Source organism: Populus alba, chromosome 12, assembly GCF_005239225.2.
Source record: "Populus alba chromosome 12, ASM523922v2, whole genome shotgun sequence".
Lineage (NCBI taxonomy): Eukaryota > Viridiplantae > Streptophyta > Magnoliopsida > Malpighiales > Salicaceae > Populus > Populus alba.
Genome location: NC_133295.1, coordinates 8,607,400 through 8,631,168, shown reverse-complemented (window position 1 = coordinate 8,631,168; position 23,769 = coordinate 8,607,400). Strand labels below are relative to the sequence as shown.

The 23,769-nt window shown below is 31.1% G+C and overlaps 2 protein-coding genes across 4 annotated transcripts; one reads left to right on the top strand and one right to left on the bottom strand.

Annotated features, from left to right (window-relative positions):
- Positions 1-474: 474 nt before the first annotated feature.
- LOC118029025 (PLASMODESMATA CALLOSE-BINDING PROTEIN 2) lies at positions 475-11,336 on the bottom strand. 2 transcript variants are annotated; one of them, XM_073403639.1, is made up of 5 exons: positions 11,149-11,336; positions 10,410-10,646; positions 10,271-10,304; positions 1,045-1,108; positions 475-1,014 (listed from the first exon to the last, which is right to left on the bottom strand). In XM_073403639.1, exons 1-5 carry the CDS (start codon positions 11,198-11,200, stop codon positions 796-798), a joined length of 606 nt encoding a protein of 201 aa, XP_073259740.1. In that variant the 5' UTR covers positions 11,201-11,336; the 3' UTR covers positions 475-795. The 2 variants fall into 2 exon arrangements, with proteins under 2 accessions (XP_073259740.1, XP_034888695.1); XM_035032804.2 differs by having other exon boundaries at positions 475-1,108; positions 11,149-11,334.
- A 3,261-nt stretch (positions 11,337-14,597) lies between these two features.
- On the top strand, positions 14,598-20,304 carry LOC118029026 (protein LEO1 homolog). 2 transcript variants are annotated; one of them, XM_073403613.1, is made up of 11 exons: positions 14,598-14,854; positions 15,126-15,457; positions 15,621-15,756; positions 15,861-16,046; positions 16,861-17,037; positions 17,120-17,251; positions 18,005-18,184; positions 18,275-18,406; positions 18,504-18,605; positions 18,690-18,917; positions 19,911-20,304. In XM_073403613.1, the coding sequence occupies exons 1-11, from the start codon at positions 14,741-14,743 to the stop codon at positions 20,043-20,045; spliced, it is 1,854 nt and encodes a 617-aa protein (XP_073259714.1). In that variant the 5' UTR covers positions 14,598-14,740; the 3' UTR covers positions 20,046-20,304. The 2 variants fall into 2 exon arrangements, with proteins under 2 accessions (XP_073259714.1, XP_034888696.1); XM_035032805.2 differs by having other exon boundaries at positions 14,599-14,854; positions 18,684-18,917.
- Positions 20,305-23,769: the final 3,465 nt, after the last annotated feature.

The window sequence follows — 23,769 nt, the reverse complement described above, 5'->3', positions numbered from 1 at the left end:
TTTCACGTCTATAAACTTCAAATCCACACATATTCTAATCTTAGCAATGAAATTATCTAATTTAGTTTTCTTTAGTTTTTCATTTGGTGACATTTTTAACCAGTGTAGTGGCTGGATTCCTCTACCCATCAACGAAAAACTTGACTACTTGTTTTTTACATGAAGTAGAATTTAAGATATAATGGTGTCTTATAGAATAGATTGAAATAGTAAGCATCTACACCTTCCAAATTTTATACGAACAAATGTCACTTCTAAAATTCAAAGGCATTGGAGAGGGTTGAGATTGCCTTTATAACCAAGGCACTCTAAATTTTCTGTTTCTTTTCCCTAAAAACTTTATAATCTTGCGTTGCACCACTCACAACAGGCACGGGCATCATTATTGAAAACAACAAAGCACACAAAGGAGTGACCGGAAAACAGCCATGGGTGTAGAGCAACGAAGTTTTGCTGTCCTAATTAGAGCCAGGGTGCCAAACTCTCTTGAGAACATCAATAAATTACTGCTTTCTAGATCTAAATCTAGGTTTACAGAACGGGGGTAATAGTTCAGATACAGAGTCGTCCCACCGGAAACCACATAACATTCCAAAAGGAACACAAGCCCATTTTTCTTACCCAAGTAGAAAAGTAGAAGAAACAAACAAAAACTTAGCTAGCGTATCTTAAGATAAACAACAGCATAATCACATGCATACCCACAAACGCACATTGATATCCAGCATCACCTGTGACCACCGTACCCCACCACAGCGCCACAATCAGGATCACATTCTTGCACCTTCAACCCCACTAAAGCATCAAACTGGATACCACAAGGATTATAAAGAAAGAGAACAGGCCAGAGTTTTCAAGTCTTAACCCAGCATCAGGGATGTCTGTGTTTATTCCAGCTCCTGATGGACCTATTCCATTGCCAATCCCACCTAGCACTCCATTAGGTGTTGCCGAGTATGGAGTGGTGGGAGTGGTAGAGGATGGGGTTGTGGTCGAGGGTGTGGTGGTGGATGGGGTTGTGGTCGAGGGTGTGGTGGTGGATGGATTTGTGGTGACCGGAGTTGGCGTTGCGGTGACTGGAGTTGGCGTTGTGCTGGTGCCTGCAGCGCTGGAAAAAAGAAGGTGGTCAGGTGGTCGAAAAATAAGTTTTGAACACATGACAAAGAACAATCCACGAAGTTAATCGTAGAGATTGAGAGAGGACATTTCTTTCGTCAAGCTGCTCAAGGACAAATAAAATAGAACATTTACTGAGTTTCGAATTGACATGTATCGACAGGCTTGAAAAGGTATAATGGATGTCCTCAAACTGGAAGTTTTTAGCCTTTTCTTCTCCCCTTTATGTATTCCCTAAACAAAAAGAAATGGGCAATCATAGAGGGCAAATATTCATCTGAAGTTACATCCGCAAGATGATTACACTTGTACTTCGTTTAAAAAGGCGTTAACTCCTTGTATAATTATTTTGCACGTCTAAATATTAATTCTAGAAACTTCAAATACGGACATTACATTAGTGAGCTTAAAATATGTTGAAGAAATCCGATGCCTCATCTCTCTCTCAGCTGACTGGATACTCTGTCTCTTTGTTAATTATTACTCGCATAAACCTCACCTCAATTCTCAAATAAAAAGCATCCAGTCTGAAGTTTATTTTAGACATAACAGGACATTAACGATGTTACCTGATAAATTCAAAGAGAACAGCAAAACATTGTGCTGTTACTTCATTCTCATCCCATTATTCATATTACTGTTCATTGAGCCATTTTTCCTTTACTAAATCCCTCAAATTCTTAGTTCTTTCCCCTTTGGTCACCAAACATTTTTTTTTTTTAATTTGATCCTCAGAAGTTATGTTGTTATGGTTTTTTATTTTTTATTTTTTTTATTTACATGTTCCAGTGTATGCGAGGTATTATAAAATATTATGATTTTGATTAGAGAATACCATGTTATTAAATAAAATATTGATTTAACATAACAAAATTTTAAGTTATTGTTTAAAAATTTAAAAGGATGACGACCCAAATTAATATAAACAAAAAATAAAGCCTAACATCAATTCGGTCTCTCAATTTTGGCATATTTGATTGTTGTTGTTTCATGATTTTATGTTTTGCTCCTGAACTTTTTTTTTTTTTTTTCATGTTTTAGGATTTTGATGTTGCATGAGGAGAGAAAGTTACCAGTGACAGGAAAACTAGAGAGAATTCAGTCAGCCATAATTCAGCGCTCACAAAAAAAATCAATCATGGTGTAAATGAATTAATCTTTACAATAAATGTTTCACTTCAAACATAATAGAAAAAGTAGATGGAGGCCTGTGAAGTTTCTTTTGGATTCAGTTTAATTTTGTTTTAATTTTAAGGTGAATAGATTATGTTTTAAAGTTAAAAATGACTTTATTAAGGTTTATAGAGTGTTCTTGTGGTAGTTTTAAAGAATTGAAATTATTTGGAAAATATTTTAAAAATTTTCTAGTCATGTCATAACTTTTAAATTAAATCATAGCTTTTTACGGTAATATTAGCAATTGTTTTATGAATAATTTATTCCTAAATCTAATAGTTTAATTATTCTTTTATGTTTTATTTTATCATACGTGAAAAAAATATTGAGGAATGAATTTTTTCTTTTCTTTTTATGGAAACTATGGTAAGTTTTTATTTAAAAAACATGTTTTCATTATATAAATAAATAAATACATGTTTAAAAAATGAGTTTTGTACTGAAAAATACAATTTTAACTCTTGAATGTATATCATTGAAATTGTTATTTATATTTATTTTAATTAACAAAAATTTACATAAAAATAGGTTTCTGGTCCATCCACGCTAGGGTCTTTTTTTATTATTAATTTATAACCTTTCTTATTTTTGAAATTATTTAGTTTAACTAATTCTTCAAAGAGTAATAAATCTTTTAAATTGTCTCTATAGTTTCATAATATCTCCAAGAGATTATTGTGCTTTATTTTTAATTTTTTTGGATTGTTAAATTTAAGAAGATTAGTTTTATTTGCATTTTAAATTTATATGATAACAAATGATATGTATTTAGCAACTATAGTAAATCTCCATGATAAAAAAATATATATATACATAAAATAAAAAGAACAATCAAGATAAAATATTTGCATTTATATTTATTTTTACTTCTTATTGAAAAAAATAACTTTATAATTTAGTCTTTAATTAATATTAACATTCTTTTATCAATTAATATATATTTTTAATTCATTATTTTAAATATTGTCATCATCTTTTCATTATTTATTCATGATACCATAAAAGAACATCGATAATGCAGTGCCTTCTTCTTTTAAGTTCAAAATTAATTTAAATCCTAGTGATAACGCAGCACGAGTACATTGTGCTGCATGGCATCCCCTCCATGCCATCACATAACTACAGCATTGCTGATGCCCGTTCAATAAAGTTTCCATTTTAGTACTAAAATTTTATCTACCATTTTCAGATATATATATATATATATATATATATATATATATATATATATACACATTGAATTCAAGACCTCTATGCCTTCCCAACATAATTACATGTCACTCTATCAACAATATTTTTTTAAATTTTATTTGCAAATATATTGTGGTATATTTTTTATTGTCACCTTCATGCCTAAAATTCTAGTTCAGCTTCGGCAAACAGCATCATACCTTACGAGTTCAAATTATTAATCAGTATTCAAGGATTTCCCTTTTCCTATATTAATTGTCTTCGGCCATGCCGCACTTTTTAAGAAAATTGGTTTTTTATTTATTTTTTTAGATATTTTTAATGTATTGACATAAAAAAAAATAAATTTTAAAGAATAAAAAATATATATTATTTTAATATATTTTTAAATAAAATATATATATACACACACACACTTTCCATGATTACATTTTGCTTACCGTATAATCAAGGCTTGTGGGAAAGTATACAGTACCACCCACTCTATTTTTTATTGTTATTGTTCGAGTGTGTTTGTTTTTAAATTTAAAGTATATTTTTAAAAATTATTTTAATATAATAATATTAAAATTAAAAAAACAATATTTTAATATATTAAAAAAAATTAAAAAATAACCGCTTTCTAGACATTAAAAAAAAAAAAACGATTATATATGCGTACAAGTAGTTGTCCTTAAAGGCACCGTAGCTAGAACTGTGGGACCACACATGCTGCTATACACATTTCTCAAGGCATCTCAAAATTAAAAAGTTGGTTCGTATCTCAAAATCTTTTGCCCATCCAAGTTTGTTTTGATGTCTGGAATCATAATCAAAATATAGGGCCCACAACTGATGTGACACTTCTATCGTACAAATCTAAAGATGCCCCCAAAGATTTTTTTTGATTCGGGTGCAGTAAAAACAATTAATAAAATAATATAATATAAAAAATTTGTAAATAAATAGCACAGTGCCTTAAATAACATTTATGATTTCCAAGTCATTAATGTTATCTTCAACTCTTTTAAATTTTAAAATTATTATTATTATTAATATGCTTAAAAAATCAAAAACTTCAAAAACAAATTGAAGTTACAATGAAAACAAGTGTGTTTATTCAAATGATGTTCACGATATAAATTCAAAAATGTCAACAAAGATTATCAATGGTAATCAAAATAGATTATATGTGCGATACAAAAATAAATGACCCCCACCACTTTTAAATACCTGATGTGGCTTATTTCATTTGTTGTTATGATATTTTTTAATATTATTAAATTTTTTTTAATAGTGTTATGGGGAAATGAATTTTTTTTTAAGCTTGTATGTGCCACTAGGGTTTTTTTTTTTAATTTCAATTGCTTATATTAAGTAATATTCTAAAATGTATGGAAAAATAATGTAGTTTTCCCTACGCCTTTTAAATATTAGTGTTTCACTATACACACTAAAACTCTTAATTATTTTTTTTAAATGATTTTTTTTTGTTTAATTTAGTTTGTTAATGTGAAAAAAACTTTTTATTTAGTCATTAGACTTTCATGATATGAATTTTGGGTTTGACAGGTTAACCTAATTTAACAAGTTAACCCGAATTTTTTTTTTCCTTTTCAATCAATTTTTTTCGTTTAGTTCAGTTTGTTACTTTTTTTTCATTTAACTCGTCGATTTTTTTTTCTATTTAGTTATCAAACTTTCATAACACGAATCTCAGGTTTTACAGGTTAATCTGATTTGAAAGGTGAATGCAGTTGATTCAGATTTTTTTTTTATTTTTCTTCATTAGTTTTTTTTTTTCATGTTGGTTTTTTTCATTGTTTTTTTTCTTTTTAATTAATCTATTTAATTATCATACTTTTATGACACAACCTTATAACCAGACCCTCATCCAATATTCTTGGGTCCGGTGTTGCAGTCAAACTCACTTAAACTTGGATCATGCAAGTTTAATGTTATTATTAATATTATAAATATTACTTTTAGGTCAGGCATTATAGTCAAACTCAAGACTGTTAGGTATAGCTTTGTAGAAAAATCTAACACTTTTAAATTTTATTTTTTATATATATTTTTTATGTAAAAAAAAATAACTCACGACATCACATGGGTCATGTAACTAGTATCTTTACAAATTACGTGAGATAAAAAAAAAACAAAGAAAAAAATTATATCAAATGCAAATCAAAACTCTAACGACAATATCACTATCACTGTATCGTTAGAAAGATTACAACAAGACAAATTTAACGACATTAAAAAAAATCACAAAAGGTGAACGAAATAGATTATACGAGTTATACAAAAGTGTCTGGGTTCACTTGCTTTTCCCTGCTAATATAGTCTATTTCAATCATTTTTTATGACCTTTCTTGATATCATTAGAATTTTTATCTTCAACATCTTTTCAATTATAATAATAATATCATCATCAGCATTTAGATATGCTTAAAAAAAAAGAAAATTCTTTTCATTTTCTTCTCGATCTCTTCTTTTATCTCTTTATTGAATCTTATATCTAGTAATTTTACAACTTAAAAGAATCACAAATAATACTTGTAACTCGAGAATCACAGTTGCTACTTGCAAATTATGGATGTTATCTACAAATTTCTAAACTAGTATTGTTTCTCTAAAATTTTTTATACTGTATTATTTCATTAATTTTTTTTTACATGTTAGAATCCCATAAAAAACTCCTTGCCTCATTTGTTAAACACGCTTATTCACAGCTTTTTACCATGGAGACACTCACTTTTTGACGAACATAGATTTAAAGTTTCGATAGAAAAGAAACCATCAAGGCATTGTTGACTGATAGTTATAAAAAATTTCACAGGACGGAATCTGTATCGCCAGTTGCTCGTTTTCTTTGAACTGAAATAATATTCCAGTTTACTAATAACAAGGATGATGGAGAGCTTGGTTAGAAAGTAAGGAGGCGGTATGTTTTTGAGGTACATTATTGTCCTTACATGGAATGCATCTTTTATATTGAGATGCTGTCCCAGTTACGTTCCAGTGGCATTTTAACTTTATCGAAGGGCATGCGATCTGAATTATTGCAGTATCATCCTTTTATCGAAGTGAGAAGAGTAGCCAGCAATGAATGGTTAAAATGAGTTCAAGAACATCATCATTCAATCTCAAAACGAGCCAGTATGAAACCAAAAAAAAAACAAAAAATCACTTGAAAAATGATCAAAGATGAGACTTCGAGAGAAAAGAAAAGAAGGGCGTCACTGACAAAAAGCATCAGCTGAAAGAAAACAGTATGATAGCGAGGGAGGCTGCAAATTCTTTGCCAAAAGATATCTTTCCCTACCAGCTTATGAAGGAAAGATGCCATTCCTATGAGAATAAAAAGAAGGGTCTTGTAGATTTTACAAGCAAAAAGCAACTTCTTCAAGAAAACAGCTCATAGACACTCAAAATCCCTGCAAGCACCTATTGAAATTGAATGATGATGTTCATGAACTATTTTTCCCAGCCAGCTATGAAGGAAAAAGATGTCATTCCTATCACAATAAAAAGGAGGCTCGTAAATCATCTAAGTAGTGGTCCAATGATAAGAGCTTAGGATTAAAAGGTTTGTTTTTTCTGTGGTCTCAGGTTCGAAGCCCTAGTTGTTTATATGATGGCCATTAGAGGCTTATATGATCGTTAACTTCAGGGCCTGTAGGATTAGTCAAAATACACGCAAGTTGGCCCGAACACCCACGTTAAACTTAAAAAAAAAAAAAAAGAAGGGTTGTAGAATTTTACAAACAAAAAGTAACCTCTCCGAGAAAACAGTGGACAGACTCGAAATTCCCGCGAGCACTTACCTTTCCCCGAGTGATAAAAGGAAAGATGCCCATCCCACATGAAAAAAAGTTCCCACTAGCCAGTACCGGAATCTAAATAAGCATTAGCTAAGAGTTGTTTTTTTTTTTATTTAAAATTTATTTTTTATATCAGTTTTAAAAAAATAAAAAATTTGAAGTTAAAAAAATAAAAAAATTTACCTTTTTTTCAGCTAAATCAATTTCTTTTTTTACAAAAAAAGTTAGCTCTCACCTGTATGATCTTCTTATTTGATTTTCATCAACTAAAGTCTTAATAAGAAAAATTAAATGATAAATATAAAATAAAATATTTGATTTGCAACACAATTTATTTATCTAGTTATGTTTATTAACTGTTCATTAAATTTAATTTTTTGTTTAATCAAATGGTAATAAAAATTAACACATGAAACTAATTAAATAAAATAAAATAAAAATATTATACAAGGTTATACTTATTTATAATAAAGTTTATTTATATATATATATATATTAAAATAATCTTTTAAAAATTAAACACAAAGTCATTATTTAAAAAGGCTAGATAAAAAAAATCAGGAAGGTGTGTTGATTTAAATATAAATTTTAAAAAAATTATTTTAAAAATTCAAAAATAAAGTTCATTTATATAAAACATATATATAAAAAAAACTTATAAATGAATTAGAATAATCCGTTTAAAATTTAAATACAAAACAAATCAAAAAGGTGCATTAATTTAAATATAAATTAAAAATAATTTTTAAAAAAACATAAAAAATACATATCTTTTTAAAAGAATATTTTAAAAATTCTAGATGACACATAATATGCTTCTCCCCATATTCTTGTCACGGTGGTGATCGAAAAAGTAGAGCTCATGGTTTTTTGATCTAGAAAAGACCATAAACATCTTGATAAATCTATTAATAGTCCATAAACAACCTATAAACCACATAAAAAGCTAAAATCAACTAGAAACCAAAAACTCTTCCCGAGCTAGGTAATTTTAAGGTGAAAAAACAATTAAATACAACTCCTCTCACTAAATAGAATCCGTTAAAACTAATATCAACTATTTTAGTTGCTAAAATCGGTGTAAACACAAATTTTATTTCTCAACCACTAAAATCCAACGATTTTTTATCAACTAGGAACTCAAAAATAATTAAAAATATATATATACACCAAAATTAAGTTAAAAATATTAAAGAACCAAATAGGTATAATTTGAAAAGTAAGACTAAATTGAACTTTTAACGAGTACTTAAAACCCACCATTTATTTTTATCTTTTTTTCCACATTGGTTCTCTTTCTTTAAATTTTTATCCTTGGTCAATAAATTTAAATTAATTGTTCTCTAATTTTAATTTGAACAGTTCAATTATCAAAAAAAAAAAGTTTGAAAACAAAAATGAAAGAAAAAAAATAAACAGCAAATCTAGAATGAAATAGGAGAGGGTAAACGGTGTTTTTTGGCATAGTGATTTTCCACAGTATTCAGAATTTTGTATAGGGTTTTGCATAAACATCAGCCTCGAGTTTTTGCTCTCACTGTTATACAATTTCAAGTCCAGCATCCAGCTTGGTTAAGCACCTTAAACTTTATCCTGTCAGAACAGGGTTGTGAATTCTATTTCATTTTATTTGGAATGTTTGAAATATTTTATATTAATTTAAAAAACAAAATAAAACAAAAGAATTTTTATTTCATTTTAAATCTTGGCTCATTTCATATTTTTCAGCTAAATTCAGCCCGAAATATTCCGGTTTCATTCTACATGTTCCGTTCCGGTCTTAAAAAATCATTCAATCAAATTGAATCTGGTTTAATTTAATTAATTAAACCACCCAAGTATAAAAAGCTCTTTTTCATTACTATTTTTAATAACAATGATATTAATTTTTTAAAATTAGATTTATCACTAATATATATGGTTTATATTCATATTGTTTTTTTTCAAGTTATACTTGGTAGGAATTTGAGCAAAACAAAAGATGCTTTAGATCTCATTAACCTTGATAACATTAACCTAACTTTATATTTAAAATATTTGTATTAAAACATTTTAATTTCATAATATTTTGATAGTTTGTTAATGTTGAATTACTTTATGTTAAAGATCTATTTAATCTTGACTATTTAGAAATATTTTAAATTTTAAAATTATATTTGTTTGATTGCATAAATTATAATTAATTTATCTTGTATTTGAATTATGTTTGTTGAATTTATTTATATATGAACAGTAAAATCCTGAAACGGCACGTCGAAATAGTCCAAAACTGAAATATTCCATTCCAATTGAAAAAACAAAACACTAACCAAAATAAAATTAACAACCCTGGCCAGAACCATGAGCTATACATAAATTCCACCTATAGCTGAGTTTTCTTATAGTTATTATAATAACAACCCAGGTTACCCAGCTCAAGGTCTAGGTTTAGGCCAACCTTTGGGTACTTGGGGTCAACTCGAGTTAGGATTTTAATAAATTAAAAGGTTATTCTGATATATATATATATATATATATATATATATATATATATATATATATATAAAACAAAATACCTGAGTCTCGATAAGTTATTAGGATTTTTCTAATAACACTTTTTAGAATAAACTAAAAACCAAAATCACGGAGGATGGAATTCCATGACCTGGATTTTTGGTTCACGTCCCTACATATTATATTAGATAAAGTTTGCATGAAGTATGTGTGCTCGCTTCTTATATATATATTTAATTTCAGTGATGGATGTTGGGGTGGCCAAATCTAATCGTAGTGTATTCATCTAATTAAGACAGTTCTTCACCTAAAATAATCTTCTAGTAAAGGCAGTCTACAAACTATTCTGCCTCAAGGAATTTTATTTGAAGAAGTTGAGGGCAACCAGAGATCACTAGAGAGTGTTGCACCTTATCTGACTTCGGATTGATTGCTAAGAAAATAGTCGTTGAACACAAAAATTCTACCAGTTAATTAAAGCATATTACCTGACACTGGAAGGATAAGAGCAGCCATTAATGCCTAGATCAATTACAAAAAAAGAAGAAGAATAAGTGAGTCCGTGGGTTTATTCACAAAGAACCAACAGGTAAGATTAATACGTGAGAGATTTGGAGAATGGCTTACTAGGATCAGATGCAGAAACGGTTGCAGTGCCTTTAAAATCACAGGTGCCTTGAGCCTGCCCCTTTCTTTGGAAGTAGCTGTTCACAGCATAATTGCAATGAGCCCTGACAGTATTGGGTTGGAAACAAGGGCCATTTTGATGGACAGGGCCACAATCAGCCCCAGCTCCACAAGCATAGTCTAGAGTCTGCTGGAGGACTGAATCGCTCATTTCCTTGCAAACACACCATGTGCAACCTAACCACAACAAGATTACAGAATGAAATGAGTGAAACATTTATATCCAATTAGGGTTTAAGGAAAAAAAAATGATAAAGGAAGACGCTCTCCATTTGTAGTACAGTTAAAGACGGAGATGAACAGGAAACAAAAATGGCACAACTGGCTAAAAACAAAAAACAGTAATTAGACCTTACTCCACCAAAAATAAGATGAAGAAGAGATTGCATCGTGGAAACAGTATATTGCCTTAAACCAACTATTAACAGAATAAAAAAACATTTTATTTTTTTTTTTAAAAAAAAAGAAAAAGTTATCAAGAAACAACTATTAAGAGAAAAATCGGTGAAAGGAAAAAAGGATGGAGAGGATATCCTTGTCTAGAATGGGATTAGATTTAGTGCCCGTGGCTTCGGTTGTCAGCTGAGAGGAAGAAAAAAATAGACACCAAAACAGATAAGAGAGAGAGAGAGAGAGAGAGAGAGAGAGAGAGAGAGAGAAGGATAATATCATAACTTACTTGCACGACCAGTCATGGCCAACATGAATATTGCAAGCACTAAAAGAGCCATTATTGATTGAACAATGGGGAAAGAGCGTTAGAGATATCAATGGCGGACAGAGAAATGTTGCAGTTTTACAGAGAGAGAGAAAGAGGGTCCGTACAGTAGAGTGTGGTGTTACAATGCAAATGCAAATGCAAATGTGGTGGCTATCTATTCTAGAAAAAAAAAATATTTGATTGGGGGGGGGGGGGGAGGTGGTCCCGTACGGTGTCGGCTCGTGAGTGCTTTTTTGTTCTTTCTACCTGAACTCCTATTTTAAATTTACTACTTATTTCTCTATCTTTGGCTTCGGCCATGCATCAAGAAAAAAGCAAACAGTTTCATGGGGAGCATAGTTATCAGCATGGTCCGGTTTAGTGGGTCAATTTAAAATCCAAGTGATCTGGAACCTTAACTAGATCTATTTTTTCTCTAATTGATTCCGTAAAAAATCAGTTGACCGTTAACTTGAAATCTGGGCGACAAGGCAAAACCTAATATAAATAATTTTTTTTTAATGTGTTTTTTTTCTTGGCTAAAAATTATTTTTTTTATATTTTTCAGTTGATTTCTAACTTATTTTTTACTATATAAATACTAAAAATATATTTTATTTTTTTAACGTGAATTTAAAGCTTTTTAGTATATATATTTTGTGTTCATAAAAAAAAATAATGTTTTTTTATTGTGGGATAAAAAAACTTTTTGAAATAATTTTTAAACTCCATTATTTATAATATATATAGTGTATATTCACATAGATTGTTTTTTGATTTTTTTATATAAAATATTAAAATTTTAAATATTTTTTTAATTTTTTTAAATTCATCTATGTAACCTGAAATCCAGCTTTGGGTCAATTTTTAAACTAGTTTAATAACCATGGTGGAGAAAACTTTTTTAGTTTTTTCCATTGCAGCACTTTATAAAGGAATACTTATCAAATTATTACAGTCGAGACAAATTTTCCAATCTAGCACAGCTCATTATTTATTATTTATTTATAGTTACATGCAGTTGCCATCTGCACCACTACTGAAATTAAAATTTCACAAATCCAGCATCTTTCTCTTTCCACCTCTCCACCCACTGCAGCAAGTAGCAATGTCACTGTCACCCTTCATAACATCTTTATTTCATCAATTGCATATATAATCCATTTTTTTTTCTCTTTTAATTTGATTTTTTAAGCCAATTTACGAGTTTTTTGGGTTTTAAGGTTATGTGATTTAGTTTAGAGTTTGTTTTAATTTTGATTAAAGTAAGATATTAACTATAAATTATGTTAATCAAATATAAAAATACATTAATTAAGTTTTAAAATGGTATTATTTAGGGCCAAATCGATGATAGGTTTATGTGAGTTGGAATTGCATTCTGTTAGTTTAGGAATTTGTTGATTTTGGTTAAATTAACTATAAATTGTGTTAATAAACTTCAAATACCTCAATTGAGTTGATAAATTATGTTATTTAGAAGAAAAAATTATGAATTATAGTTTTGTTGATTATGTTAAGGTTTAGGGTTTTGTTGATTAAAGTTTCATCGAAATAATGTAACTCGATGAATATGTAATATTGACACACTAGCATTGTGTTTTGTCGTATTAATATCCATATCAGTTATCTAGATGTTTGGAGAAACATGATGTTGGACACAATTATGGGGAGATGACTCTTAGTTGGAGCTCGATAATAATATTTTTTAATAAATTACTTTTAATATTTTAAATTAAATGACAAGCAACAATAAACTAACTCAACTACTTGACTTATCAATTGGTTTAGGCATAAATCTGGTCATTTTACCTAAAATCCTATCCATTTTCATGAGTTCTACTAGGACAAGTTGGATTCATACGAGACTTAATAGGCATGTGTGAGCTTAATTGTTTTATTTGTATTGTGACTTTATTTTTTGGTGTCAGTGTTGCAACTATATTATGTGACAGTTTTACCCATGTTTACCAGATTTTTAGCCTATGTTCTATATATAAAATGCATTAATATTATTTGTTTTATGTTTTAAAGACACTTTTAGATTTAAAGATTCAAAATGAAATAAATTGGAGATAATTGATAAATACAACCTCAGATCGATGTTTTGTATAGAGCTTGAGCTCTAGATGTCAAAATGAAGTGATTCTAGTGGAATTAGAAAGCTAATATCCATATCTTTCTATAAATATATGGGAAGAAAAACAAAAAGAGAAAGAGCATGGAAATTACAGCCTTCAAAGACAAATGTTGTATTCTGTCACTAATGACCTTCAACCATCCCAACTAGAATATCTTAAGATAGAAAAGTTTATTTGATGCAAACTCAATTGTTTTGACTTCCTGACTCAAAAACCTGTCAAACTACTAAATTTCAACAGCAAAAAAGCTCATATGAGAGAAATATAATTTTTCTAAAATGACTCATGAATTCTATTCGCATACATGTTTTGTGAAGAAACAAGTCCAAAGTACTTCCCAAAGCATCTAAATCTACATCCAAGTTTTTATTTTGGCAATTTAGCTCATATGAGTCCAAAGTCAAAGCTTGTAGATTTTATACAAGGCTATTTCTTTTTTTTTTTTTTTAGAAAAATAGTTATTGAAATACTTAAATGTAAATTATCTACTTGGAAAAGGGGGATTATAGTTTCCTATTAAATAAAAAGAAAGAGACAAAGGAAAGGAAGGGGAGGCCATAAAAGAGATGAAAAAAACACACCATTTCCTCCAAAAACTAAAAAAATAGACAAAATCTCATCTTTTTTATTTTGTTCAAAGAGTCTCTTTTAAAAAAATATTGTTTTTTTGTTATGTGTTTCATTTTTGGACTAGTTTCTTTGGTTCATCTATGGTTTTGTTTATATCTTTTATATAGATAAGCTATGTTTTTGAAAATAAAAAATATTTATTTTTAGATAATATTCTTAATATGCGTAGTCTTACAAGTTATTTTTTATTCAATCAATTTAATGTTATATTTTTTAATATTCAATATCTTAATTTATATTTATCTCTCAATTTTTCAAGTTTTATTTTTAGGTGTCATTAATAATTTTTTATTAATTTATTAACGCATATAATTCTTAGTTTATTTGATTATGTGTGCATAAATATTTTGATTTATTATCTTTTTTTTGAATTACCTAAAATACATTGAAAAAACCTTTATAAATAATTATGTATAAAAAATAAAAATATTTAATTGCAATGAACCACGTAACTAGTGTATAATGATACTAGGTTAGTGATGATAGGATCTTTTATTGGACCTTTTCATACAAAAAAAAAAAAAAAAAGATATTATCTTTTTATACCAAGTTGGGCCCGATAAAATTTATTTTGTCAAACTAGATGAAATCCAACCCATTTGGCTCAGGGGACGCCCTATCACCGATGGTTCCTAAATTTACACGGCCTTTCATAAAAGCTCAAACACGGGAAAAGAGAAAACGAATTCAAAAGAAAGGGAGAGGATGACGCAGTAGCAGGGCAGCAAGTATATCCCCAATAGAAAGATATTTAATAAATAATCAATCGGAAGCGCTGAGACCTTCAGACTCCGTTAAAGATGGGGGAGGAGAAGAGGCATCAGATGATGCAGAACTTGTTCGGCGATCAGTCCGAAGAAGAAGAAGAGATCGATTCTGAGCACGAATCCAATCCCCAGCCCAATTATGCTTCCGTAAATAAATACTCAATTCACCTTTTCTCCTATATATATATTATATATTATTCTCAATATTATCTTTTGGATTTGTAGCCTCGCTGTACGTGGGGTTTTTTTCCTCTTAAAATTAAAAACCCTAACTGGGTTGCAATGCATTGCATTGTTGTTCATTTGAACTACCTAGTTGATTGAATTAGAATGCTGCTGCTATTAGGTTTTGTTTGAAATTCGCTAGGGTTTTATATTTTAATGATTTTATCTTTGTAAGGGTTTCCTTCCTTTGCAGGATGAAGCTGAGGGAGAGCTGAGGAATGACGGCGAAGGTGAAGGTGAAGTTGACGGGCAGGAGGATGTACATGTGGAAAGTGAAGGTGAAATGCGTGAAGTAGAACCTGATCCTGGAGAAAGTGAGGGTGAAAGAGAACAAAGTTCCCAAGAGGTAGATATCGGTGATCAGAGGGATGAAAGTGATGCAAAAGATTCTGACAGTGATGCTAAAGAAGAGTATGGTCACAGAGTGGCTACCAGCCGCAGGCGTGATGTGATTGAAAGTGGTTCAGAGGAACATCATTATGTTGATCATGAAGATGAGGAGGTCGATCAAGCTAGAAGTCCAAGGTTATTTCCTCACCTTTTTTCTGTCATCCAGAACTTTCTGCAACCTATCTATCCACCACTGTAAAAAGAAGTTGTTCTTAAAGATTAGCCACAAGTTCCTTGGAGGTCTATTTATTTATGTTCTCCTGTATTAAACCTGCTGAATATTCGAATTTCTTAATAGCAAATCACCTGAGGAGGAGAAAGATCAGGCTCAAAATGCACAATCGGCTCCTGCGATTCGTGATGTGTTTGGGGACTCTGAGGATGAAGAAGAGGATGCATATGCAGTTCGTAATGACATTGAGCAAGATTCTAATGTGTGTATACCATGTTTCAAATGTTTTTGTCATGTGTTAATTGCTTGGTGCTCCCATTCACACTAATGGCTCCAAGGGTCACCCATTTTGCTCTCAATCCTCAGAGGTCTCCTATGGAAGAGGAGGAAAGCTATGAAAAGAACCTGAGACCAGAGGATATGCTAGCTGACGAAGATGCTCAATATGAGTCAGAAGAGGAGAACCGAGAGGCTAAACCTAAAGAGAAGCCACTTGGCCCCCCATTGGAGATAGAGATGCCATTTTGCCAACCTCCAGCCGATCCTAAGAAGGTGTTCTCTTCTTTGTTCCATCTGCTTCTAAAATGTTAACTAACTCATCATTTCTTTGGTGCTTGAGTTCTCCTTTGCTTGATATGCATGCATGGTTTTTCTTCAAGTTTCAATAGCAAGTAAACAGAATATAGAATAAGTTTAAGTGGTCTACTGGCCTCTATTGGAAACAACTTGAAAGTAGTTGTTTAGATTATATAGGATCTCATTTGTGTATCCCTTTCTGTTTTTTAAAGTGTCAAATTTGTAGAGTTGGGGAGTGTCTTTCCTTCTTGAAGATACTGCTGGAACAGTTTTGGATGTGCTTTTCATCCCTGCTCTTCTTGTTTTTGGAGGGGTTATCAGTGTTGGCAAAAAATTCTTCATTGTTTGATTGAATACTTGTCAAAGTATATTTTACATTGAAGAAAATGTTCCTGATCTCTATCAATATATCTGATGGTTGGTTAATTACATGCGGTCTCTAAATTTGTAGATTTTGGTCATTTTAATCCCCGTGTCCTAATTTGGGGTTGAGAAAATTTACAGTTCTAATTTCTGGTCTCTAAACTAATGGTTTTTAGATGCCTGCATGTTTTGCCATGTGTACACATGAGTGGATGAAGGGACCGTGTGACCATAAATTGAAAGTGTGAGAATTAGCATGCCTGAAGTTGTGGTACAGGGGTTAAATGATCAAAATCTAAAACTTGGGGAGCCACAGGTGTAATTTACCAGCCTGATGGCTGTTGTTGTTGATGACGTTTTCTGTTCTTTGCCACTTTAGATGTATAAATGTTCTGACTTGTGGTGATTGTCTAATTCTTATATGTAGATGAACATGATTAAAGTATCCAATATTATGGGCATTGACCCAAACCAATTTGATCCTAAGACGTATGTGGAAGAGAAAACATTTGTGACAGATGAATCTGGAGCTCAAAAACGAATACGCCTAGAAAACAATATTGTACGATGGAGGACTGTTAAGAATCCTGATGGCTCGAATTCGGTGAGCAGATTCTTCTTCTTCTTCTTCTTCTTCTTCTTCTTCTCCCAATTAAAAACTTTTTACATTTGTGTTTGATCTGTAGGTTGAAAGCAATGCACGCTTCGTGAGATGGTCTGATGGTAGCCTACAGTTATTAATTGGGAATGAAGTTCTTGATATATCTGTGCAAGATGCGCAACAGGATCAAACACACCTTTTTCTTAGACATAACAAGGTGACATCTCAAGTCTGTGTATATGTGATTGGAAATGATGATATTTTGCTTGCTTTATCTTTTAGTCTCTCATTTACCTGCTTAGAGTTTGGCTTAAGTTCCAAACATAATGATTGCATAAGCCTGATTTTTTGACATGAATTTGTTGAAATAATTGGGAAATGGCTGCAAGTTAGAGTCCTTGATTATGGGACTTCTATTCTGTAGTTACTTTTTATGGGAAGGTGATGCTGTTAGATATCTGGATCGTTTAACATGCTGTAAACCCTCTGATAGTGTTGTCCTTGATGGTAATGCTGCTACTTGCTGAGGGATTTGGCATTTGAAATTGTTTGTGTGCCCCTTTATTGACCTATTCTCCTTTTCCTTATTTTTATTTGGTGGCTAAAGAGGACTTTCTATCCTGGGAACAGGATGATAATGAATAATACAGCAAAAGGATCAAAGTTGGTTGTTGGATGTAAACTGAAGTTTAAAATTCCTTGATGGTATTTCTTTTTTGTGTAAATTTCATAGCAGTCAGAGGAGCTGCCATTGCAGACTTCATTTCATGCGTTTATTTACATTCAAAGTTCAGAATGAATACCTTTTGGTTTTGATTCTGGTTGCTGTCATAGTTTTTTTGCCTCCAATGTGAAGTCCTTTTGTGAAACTTGCCGTTTGCTTCTTGAGTCAAAATATTCTTTATGTCTTGGTAAACATCACCCAAGTCTGAAACTTTGTTTGGGGAACTTAACTTAATCTGTATTTCAGTCACTTCTTCAATCACAAGGAAGAATATTAAGGAAGATGAGGTTTATGCCATCATCATTGTCATCAAATTCCCATAGGCTATTGACTGCCCTTGTTGACTCTCGCCATAGAAAGGCTTATAAAGTTAAGAACTGCATCACCGACATCGATCCTGAGAGAGAAAAGGAGGAAAAGGAAAAGGTAACTAACTAGTTTACTTAAGGTTACAGTGGCTTGTATTTGGTTTGTGGTTTCATGGTTTCTAGTTCTGTTGTCTGTATGGTTTTATAGGCTGAAAGTCAGACAATAAGAGCAAATGTACTTCTCAACCGAAAGAGGGAAAAGGTGAGCCGGAAATATACACCAACTGTAGAGAGGAGGCGCCAACTATCACCAGGATTTTTAGAGGGTGCTCTTGATGAGGTCTTTGTTAGAACCAATCAATTGTCATTCTGTGTGCAAATCCAATTGAAAGTTTCGCCTATCCTATCTAGTCTTCTGATTCTACTGTTTTGATCAGGACGATGAACCAGATTACTATAACTCTCGTCGTTCTCGTCGCTTTGAGGAAGATCTGGAAGTTGAAGCTCGAGCAGAGAAACGCATTATGAATGCTAAGAAGGTCTTTTTAACATCAAGTCAATTTGTTTTTTTTTTTCTTTGAAAAACCTAATTTTGACATTTGCACTAATACCAATAGGGACAGAGAGACATTCCACGGAAGTCATCTATGTCTGCTGTGAAATCATCAAAGCGCCCAGTGGATTTCTCTGATAGTGAAAGAGAGGAATCTGAGTATGAAACTGATGGAGATGAATATGAGAGGTCTCCAGTTCATAAGAGGGTTGATGAACCAGAGCATGAGTATGAAGAAGAGGAAGAAGAACACTACGAGGAAGACATAGAAGTTAATGGAGCCTCAGAGGAGGAAGAGGTATGTGAATCTATCTTGCTATTTTGTTTGTACTGCTTGTTTCATAACCACTGCGGAGAAGTGTGTCTGCAAATTGTAAATGGTCCTCAAAATAAGTTTGGTGCACAAAATATAATACAATATTTGTTCTTGCTGTCTTTTGAGTTTTAAAGTCTAGTAATGCACTATTTACAGAATTGGAAGGATTCGTCTCGTTTAATCTATACTAAATTGAATTGTTGGTCCAAGACAAACTTTAAAGGAAATACCTAGTCATATCGAGGAACATCTGCAGCTAAGATTTCATGCCTATATACAATGGGGTTGCCTGTATTCTCTGCAAGGTTGTTTAGATGAAAATTTTGTAGTGCTTCCTATCTGAAAAAAAAAAACAAAACGATTTTAATGACTTTTCTACCGAGGGCTGCCTGATGAATGCAGGATCAGCATAATGTGCATTTTTTAATTCCCAGTACCTGATGTGTCCAGTTTCCTGGCTGTCTGGCTATTCTATACCTGTTGTGAACTAGACAGAAAAGCCAGAAAGTGTGAAAGCCAACACATTAAGACTGGAATTAAAGATTATTTCCCACTCATTTTTAGTGATGTAGCCCAGACATTGATAAATTTTTCTGTCATGAGAAATTTGGTTTCTTCAAGATTGGGCAGGACTTATGCGAAGGACCTGCAAATTACTGGGATGATGATAAACATTTGGTGACAGATACAGAAGACATCATGAAACCTTAGGAGAATAGTTATTGGATATGATAAGACTGATGTGTAGGTAAAAAATAATGTGTAAGATGGATAAAATAAAGTGATTTGGAGTGTCTTTTCTTTATCCTTTTTTTATATTGTTATGGTGTTGGCATGTGGGGAGGAATCTGCTCTGCTACTGTAATGGGTTTTCTTATGGTAGTTTTCTAGTTATGATGCCAAACACCATAAATTTCTTTTTATCCATTTGATGTTGAACATGATAATTTCTCAATTTTTTATTTCTCTTTGCAGGAGCCAAAGCAAAAGGGGAAGGAATTTGGCAGTGGTCGCAAGAGGATTGGGTTTGAGTCGGAAGAGGACTCTCCTCCAAGAAAGATTCAATCGGGTCGTCGAATGACAGTGGTGTATGATAGTGATGAGGAATGAAAACTAGGCTGAGATGAATGCTATGTGAGATAATGTATCCTCAATCAAAAGTCTTCCTCATCTTTTTTTTTTTTTTAAATGGTGTTAGACCTTGTTTATTAAGGGTTTTTTTCTGATGAATATTCTAGCTTTCAATTTGTATTTTAAATCACATGATGAATGCTTTTCAATTTTATTTTGCCACGCAGTGAAATCTTTTCTTGTAACTATAAATATCCTTAAATCGAATGATCAATGTGCCTCCCATACGTTCCAATTATCAGTAGTCTTTTGGATAAATTCCCCAAACTTCGTATTATATCTGTTAAATGTGTTAATATTAATCTTAAGCATGCCCAATTTTTTTTTCCTTTGCATGAATGCTTAGTTACTACTCTGTGTGCTCATGTGTATATTGAAATCAAGAGCGTATAAGGTGTTCTTGTAATCCTCAAATAGCTAGCTGTAAGATGTTGCATTTTTGTTTACATTGTTCACCTTATACCCAAATGAGCACTTGCTTTCAGTTTCGTTTTCCCTCTGGTCCGCATTATTTTCTTATCGAGTTACGTTTAAATCCTAGCTAGGATGCGTGGAACGTAAATCCACGTTATGGAATTTAGATAGAAGAATACGCCCCAGTTATTTTGCCCTAATGCATTATCTTATGCTCACTGTTATATCCAAATTTGGCGCGCATGACATTCGGCCAAGCTCATTGAGAACAACCACTGTAGTGTGGATCATAAGCTAATGAGAGAAAAAGAAAAGAAAAGGCTCAAATCACATGTTTAAGATAACTAACTCGTGCAAATTGAAGAAATGGTTGCAGAGTTGCTTCATTGTTCTATTTGGTTTCTTTTCATATTCAAGCAGACTATTCAAGACAACGCACATTATGAATCATGTTTGGCATGGTTCCAATCCATGCATATAATCCTAGTGTATTAATGCAAGTATAGCTTTGTCCTTTTTGTTACTTTGTTCTTAATGAATTGAAGCTTGGAAAAGGGAACAATTAATGATGATAAATTAATTATTTTTTCCACATGGAAAGCAAACATGCATGTAGACTATTTATGCATGGAAAGAAGGAGGCCAAATGTTACACCTAAAATAGGTCCATGACAATAGGCCAAGCACCTTGATAACCTCTAGCACCTTGATAACCTCTAGATTGAGGATCATAATTTAATGAAAGAAAAACAGAAGGAAAGGCCTAGATCTCATGTTTAAGATAACTCACTCATGTGTAAACTGAAGAAATATGATGCAAGGAGAGTGTCTCAACTAAACACTGAACATGGATATAGGCAAAAGAACATGGAAGGTTAAACAAATGGTTAATGGGACAAGAACATATACTCCACGAGGAAAACTAACAACAGCAATAGACAATCAACAACTTAATTCAAATTAAAACTACATTCGGTGCAACCCTTTTCATGTTTCAAGCATATTGAAAATACAAGTTGTAGATTCAAGGAAAGGGTGAGAAGAATAATCCAATTATTTAGAATATCCATAGAAATTGGCCTAAAATTAACTGAAAATTGAAATGGATAGACCCGGATCAAACTAAAAAAACCAAGTATCTATAATAAAAATTAGATATAAATGCCGACCCTAAATCTAAACACCCCTAACTCTCATTCTCTCCTCTTATTTACTCCAACTATCACTCACGTAACTATTAGTATAGATGCCCTATAATTAATCGAGTGATTATACGTTGCACTGATTTTATTCATATAAAACATATATTTATATTTTTGAAGACATTTTTTATCTTCCATTTTCATTTAAGTTTGATTATTAAGTTTAGAGTAAATATACAATTTTTAGAATAAAAATGTTTTATAAAAAAAATTATAAAATAGTTATCATTACAGGATTCATATTGCATCAATATTATATTAAAATTGGATATTAATTAGAGTTATTGAGACTAATATTTTTTTTTTATGAAAGAAAACAACTAATATTATAAGATGAGGTGTTAGAGATACTTAAAATTAATATGTATTGGGTTTTCCAAAACTCTTAGACTGCGGAAATGATAATTTTAATTTTTTTTTGGAATTCCAAGGATCCTGTTATATAATCTAGGGTTGTTTAGAGTTTGAGTAAAGATTACCTGAAAATTAGATCTTCTTTCTTACGTTTGTTCAACTTCTTCAAGGTTGGGTTGCCACAAATCACAAATTGTCAAAGTGTTCAGTTTTTAACAATAATTCATATGAAATACCAGAGAGAAATCTCCTAAAACTCTTAATGGAGAGAAGGATCGCTATGCTTTTAAATGATAGCTCTTTTTTTTTTTTTTTTTTTTTTTTTGCGTTTTCAAGTGTTTCTGTGTACCATATATGTTGTAACATCTACACAACTCTCACAAAATATGAGACATAACATTCTATTTATAAAAAAAATCTAATAAATCTATAAATGATAAAATATCAATTTGCTTACTAAATAATATGACATATATTAAATTAGGATAATTTTAGATATTTATTAAATCAAGTTCCTACATGATTTTTCTAGGTCTAGAATTGTAATCCTTTGTGTTAATTACATTCTAGTTTTTAATTTATAAAGTATATTTACAATCAAGTCACACTTGATTAACCATTATAATTTAACTTATAAAAAATAGTTCTTAATACATGTGACCCATTAGATTTATAATAAGTTAATCAAAATATAAATTACATTGTAACACCCTATATATTCACAATGTCGTAATAATTATATGAGCCTTAATCTTTAATAGAACAGGGTAATTTTATTCGGTCATGCAATGACAATCCAATCATATAATCACTTTTATATATTATGCTTTTAATAATCTTATTTTGATAAACTTTCGGCAAAGTTTTCTCTGTTCGAGTCACCAAACATGTCTTCTTTTCTTCTAGATAACCTGTATAACAACTCATGCTCATGGAAATTCAATTTCCATAACAAATCGGCCAATGCTTACACCCTTTTACATGGGCATAGCAACCCCCCCTTTTGTTTCTCATAAGTATGTTGTTATGGAAATTGCACCAAGTTGACGTCCAACAATAGCCCTTGTACTCACTTTAATACGCTGTTGGAATAGCCCTCGAGACACATCAAGTTGTTGTAATCACGTGATCTTTTTTTAAAATGTTTTATTTTGGGTGTTAAGAGATGCTTATTGCAATAATTAATGCAATCCATAATGATCTAAAGTGATAATTAAAAGCAGGTTAGGATTAAGTGTGCGGTTAATTTGAGAAACAATACATATTGGGTTTTGTCTCATGGATGGTGTAGAGTAATAACTAGTCGTATTAATTAAATCCTTTTTAGACATCCGTGAGATCGCTTCAAGTAGATTGCAAAGAAACCAACAGTCTTAACATGATCAAGTACTGTTGTTTCCAGCACCAATGAAAAATGAAAGAATTTTCCGAACTTGTGATGAAATATAAAGACCATTTATCTTTCTTTTTTTCTTTTTAGTACAGAGAAGATGATATGATGGTGTCTTATGAAAAAAGATTGCATTGATTTGCTAAATCAAATATTTTGAATTAAAAATCCTCTTTTATTTCACCCCTTCTCCTCCATCATCTTTTATTTGCTAAAATGTGTACGACCCATTTCTCTCTTCACATTAAATTATCTAAATTTAAGAATAAAAGAAAAAATATAAATTTTTAGATTAAAAAAAAAAAGTTTTTTTTACATGCTTGTTTAACTAGTAGTCACTATA